The sequence below is a fragment of the Zalophus californianus genome, chromosome 1 (assembly GCF_009762305.2).
Source record: "Zalophus californianus isolate mZalCal1 chromosome 1, mZalCal1.pri.v2, whole genome shotgun sequence".
In the NCBI taxonomy this organism is placed as follows: Eukaryota; Metazoa; Chordata; class Mammalia; order Carnivora; family Otariidae; genus Zalophus; species Zalophus californianus.
This window is the reverse complement of record NC_045595.1, coordinates 184,933,407-184,938,472: the sequence shown is the minus strand read 5'-3', so window position 1 is coordinate 184,938,472 and position 5,066 is coordinate 184,933,407. Positions and strand designations below refer to the sequence as shown.

Below are 5,066 nucleotides of genomic sequence, written 5' to 3'. Positions count from 1 at the left end.
AATGACTATATCAATTTTTGTAAAAATAAAAAATGACCTTTTACTATTATTTTAGCCCAAATGGCCCAATTTTAGCTCTCAGTTCTCTGCTTCATTTATTTCAATTGGTGGCAGAGCTTTTGAATGTGCTGGGAAAGCTTTGATCACTATCTCAACTATCCACACATCAAAGAGAACTCCATATGTGTGTCTTCTGTATTTCTCTTGGCACTGTATACACCAGAGATTTTATTGCACATAAAAGGTTGTGTCACAGAATCATTCAAAATTGACTCAGATTTCCCTTTCACTCTTATTAGTGGAAATTAACTACATCATACTCTTTTTTTTTAACATTCTTAGTTTATTGATCCTCTCATGAAAAATCTGCACAACCACCACAGATAAAGCCACTGCAGCATCTTTACTCCTTCTGTTGTCCAATCTCCAGCTCACTTTGTGCCAGCACCAACGTTGGCTTTTGCAGTCCCCCTGACTTTCTTAATTCTGTTCTTGCATTCCCTTTTGCTGTTTTCTTGATGTCTTTTTCTTCTCATACAGGCCATGTCTTGCAAGTCTGTGTTTGGGTTTATTTTTCTTTGCATAATCCAAGGAATCATAAATCATGCCAAAGCCGGTTGTCTTGCCACCACCAAAATGGGTTCTGAATCCAAACACAAATATGACATCTGGTGTGGTCTTGTACATTTTGGCTAGTTTTTCCTGAATTTCTGTCTTAGGTACCGTTGCCTTTCCAGGGTGAAGAACATCAACGACCATCTGTTTCCGCTGAAGTAGTCGGTTAGTCGTGAACTTCCTGGTCCGGGTAGTTACTGTGTCATTCATGATGGCGGCGAGGCTTCAAGCCTAACTACATCATACTCTTAATATAATTGATAATTTGATCTAAAAGCTATATACAAAACGTTCTTTTTAAAAAAGATTTTATTTATTTTTGTGAGAGAAACCGCGCAAGCGGTGGCGGGGGGGGGGGGCAGGGAGGGAGAAGCAGACTCGCTGCTGACCAGGGAGCCCGATGCGGCATTGCATCCCAGGACCCTGGGACCATGACTTGAGCCAAAGGCAGATGTTTAAACAACTGAGCCACCCAGGTGCCCTAAAATGTTCTTAGTAAAACAAATAATTTCTCTAAATATGCTCAACTTGGGGTGCCTGGGTGGCTCAGTCGTTAAGTGTCTGCCTTCGGCTCACTCAGGTCATGATCCCAGGGTCCTGGGATCGAGCCCCGCATCGGGCTCCCTGCTCCATGGGAAGCCTGCTTCTCCCTCTTCCACTCCCCCTCCTTGTGTTCCCTCTTTCACTGTGTCTCTCTCTGTCAAATAAATAAATAAAATCTTTAAAAAAAAATAAAATAAAAATAAAATAAATAAATAAATAAATAAATAAATATGTTCAACTAAACTTTGAGTGGATTTGCTTCATTACAGTGCAAAAAAGAAAAATGTGGCAAAAAGGAATGACTTGAAGTTATTACCTGTTCCCTTTTAACATGTTAGGTGAATTTTTACAATGGAGAAATTCAGACTTACAATTCAATTATGTGAAATACAAATGACAACGACTTTGGAAGAGTTAGAAATACTGTATAGTTACAGTTTTTCAGGAACCCTGTTATAAAATCACAACAGAATCACAGCATTCTCACTTATGATGGAAGCACAGATCAAATGATTTGGATCTGGAAAAATAATATCTACAATTTTTTACAAATGTGCTTTTCCTACCCCTCAACTCTAGGTCTAGTACCATGGGGCAAAATTAGGGTCCACATTCAACTCACTCTACCTGCTACATTTTGTGAATAGATTGAATAAAAGAAAATACAACATAGCAATTAATGTGGAAAATTGTAATATTTCTGATGAGATACCAATGTGTTAATATATAGTTTTTGTTAAATTCAACTTTTTAATTAAGTTGTTGACATACTGAGATTGTCATTTGTAAAAAAAATATATATATCAACAGGTAAGCCAAACAGAGGACCATGGAAATTACCCATTAGTGGTCATTAGATCACAGTGGAAAGACAACTTTCTGGAAAAATTATAAACAAAGAAATAAAATAATTCAACATCTTCCATTGAGCTTTAGGGCTATAAATCTGCTAATAATTATTTAAAGTAATTGTGAGCAAAGACTTGAATGCATTATGACAATTATACTGTGCTTTAAAAATGTAGCATAAGACGGTTTTGACAGTACTTCACATCAACTACTGAGACACTTAAGTTGTAAGTATTCCCAAAAGAAGAAGAAGTAATATTCTGTGGAGTTGCATGCAAGATGGAAGCCCTCTGAAATACCTGAAGGGTTTAAGGTGGATTTAGCCCTTCTGGTCTCTTGACTGTGTCTACACAAGCAAAGCGAATTGGAGATATAAAGCAATGATCCTGATTAACCAAGCAAAAAATAATTATCTGCAAGTCAGAAACAGGCAATGGTTTAGGCATGAATTATCCAGACTGACTACTATATATGTTGATTGAATTCATCAGGTAACACTATGCTGCCTTATCTTTTTTGTATAGACAATAAAAAAAAAATTGTGAAGTACGTCTGACATCAAACTTTGTGCCTGTATGTCTCTTCAGAACATGGTACTAAAGGAAAGGTTTATTCCATGAGACCAAGTACACATTAGAATAAGACGAAGATGAAAGAAAATTCCAATATTTTGAAATGAGAATTCTATGGCTCTAATGACCACATAGTGTCCATAAGCACCTCAGGCCATAAAGATATAAAGAGGAAGGCTAGATCATGGATAATCCAGTGATATATATCTCATTTCAACCTCAGAGACCTCACACCTATGTAGAGGAACCTGGACAAATAAAGTATGCAGAGAGATAAGCAGATAAAACCAGTTCAGGTTTTTAATAGGTGATATGAAAACTAAATAAATGGTTGAGATAGAGGGTGATGTATGTTAGGGTACTCAGTCAAGACTTCCTTGAAAAGATGTATCAAGTACCTATTTTTGCATCAGTGGCTTAAAACAACACACATTTATTATCTCATGATTTCATTATGTCAGGCATCTTCTATAAACTTAGCTTGATCTTCTGCTTTGGGGTTTCTCACAAGACTGTCATTAAGGTGTCTGTTAGGGCTAAGGTTTCATCTGGAGGTTCAACTGGGGAAGGATCCTCTTCTGAGCCCTGTTATGTGGTTGTTGGCCAGATTCAGTTCTGTTTCAGTTATTGGACTGAAGACTTCAGTGGATGGTTGTTGGTCATGGCTCTGTTTCAAATCCTTGCCATGTGGACTTATCAACATGACAACTTGTTTCATCAAAACTAGAAAGGATGAGGGTCTTCTAGCAAGATGGAAGTAAGAATCTTTGTAATCTTTTTTTTAAGAATTTATTTATTTATTTGAGAGAGAGAGAGTGACAGAGAGAGCACAAGGGGGGGCGTCAGAGGGAGAAGCAGGCTCCCCACTGGGCAGAGAAGCAGGACTCGATCCCAGAACTCCGGGATCATGACCTGAGCCACAGGCAGTCACTTAACTGACTGAGCCACCCAGGCACCCTAGAATCTTTGTAATCTAATGATGGAAGTGACATCTTCTCTAGGTTGAGATATCCTACTGGTTAGGAAAAAGTTATTATAGAAAAGGACATAGTACAAAGCCATGAATACCAGGAAATAGGGCGCCTATCATTGGGGGCCATAGTAGACATTATCTACCAGAGAAGATATCATTGCAGCCTAACCATGAGCCAAACATGGGGAGGAATGCCCCAGTCAAAAGGAAATGCTGAGGGCCCAAAATCAAAAAGCCAAGTGTTCAAGAAACTGAAAGAAAATAGAACAAATAGAAAATTATGAGTGATAGGGAGAGTGTTAAAAGATAAATTGCAGTTAGGTCAGGTAAGTCCTCATAAGCTACGCTAAGTAGCTTAATTTTACTCTAAGTGTAAGAAAATCTATTCATGGTTCTTTGGCAGGGGTGTCATATCATTTCATTTACCCTCTAAGCAGATAACTGAGCCTGTTATATGGAGAATGGAAAGGAGATCATAGTAGTGGTAGTGATCAGATGATACTTGAGGCAAGACAATTGACAGTGTTCTGGATTCAGGTGGTGACAGTGGCAACAGGAAATACAGCACATTCGAGACATATTTTAGAGGTAGAATCAACATGGCTTGAATGTGGAGGGTGAGAAAAATGGATAATTTTAATGACTGCTAAATTTCTGGCTTACACAACAGGGTTGAGGGAATGATTGTACTATTGACTGAGATGAACAAGACTGTGGAGTAGGAATAAGAAAACAATCTGAAGAGAAAAAAAATCACAAGTTTAGTTTGTTAAACTCGAGATGTCTGTGAGACTTTAAGTAGAACTATCAAACAGGCAATTGGAAATAAACGTCTGGAGCTCAGGGAAAAGATTGGGCTAAATATTTAATTACATGAAATTAATGGAGTTTGGACATAACCGAACACTCTAGAAAATGTATACTAATAAAGAATATTATATTTAGGTTTGAAGCCCAAATCTGCCATCAAATAGTTGTGCATTTTTAGGCAAGCCATGTTGTCACTTTAAGCCTTTGTCCGTTGTAAATACATGTATGATTTAACATGTGTGATGTGTAAACTATATCATGTCTCCAGGAATTATTATTCAATTCACTATGTAGTCTTGGTTAAATTATGTAGCTTCTCTAACCCTTATTTTTCTGCATGAACAGAAAACACCCTATGAAATCTGAGGTCCCTTCCAGCTTCAAAATTCTCTCTATGATTGAAATACAGTGTATATTCACAATTACACAGAATGATTTTCTATTTAAAAAAATTTTCAAAATGAACACTTAACTTAGCTTCTAGTTAGTACACTGGATATAGTATGCATGAATTTTCAAATATTTTAATATAATCATCATTTTATGGAGAAAAACCAGAACTGAAATAAATATAATCCATAGGAGTTTTATTATATTATCTTAACAAAATAAGTATTCAGCATCAGATAGCAACTATCTAATTTCAAGATTTCCTTACCATCTTCATGCCCACAATAATACACAATCAGAGTATATTTAATAAG

The 5,066-nt window shown here is 36.8% G+C and overlaps 1 protein-coding gene across 1 annotated transcript; it reads right to left on the bottom strand.

Annotated features, from left to right (window-relative positions):
• Positions 1-322: 322 nt before the first annotated feature.
• Positions 323-828, bottom strand: LOC113918022 (40S ribosomal protein S24-like). Its single transcript, XM_035722372.1, has one exon. It carries the CDS (start codon positions 823-825, stop codon positions 481-483), a length of 345 nt encoding a protein of 114 aa, XP_035578265.1. The 5' UTR covers positions 826-828; the 3' UTR covers positions 323-480.
• Positions 829-5,066: the final 4,238 nt, after the last annotated feature.

What these genes read in the sequence shown, in the direction of transcription:
- LOC113918022 (XM_035722372.1), bottom strand. Translation starts at nt 825, where the DNA reads ATGAATGACACAGTAACTACCCGGACCAGGAAGTTCACGACTAACCGA.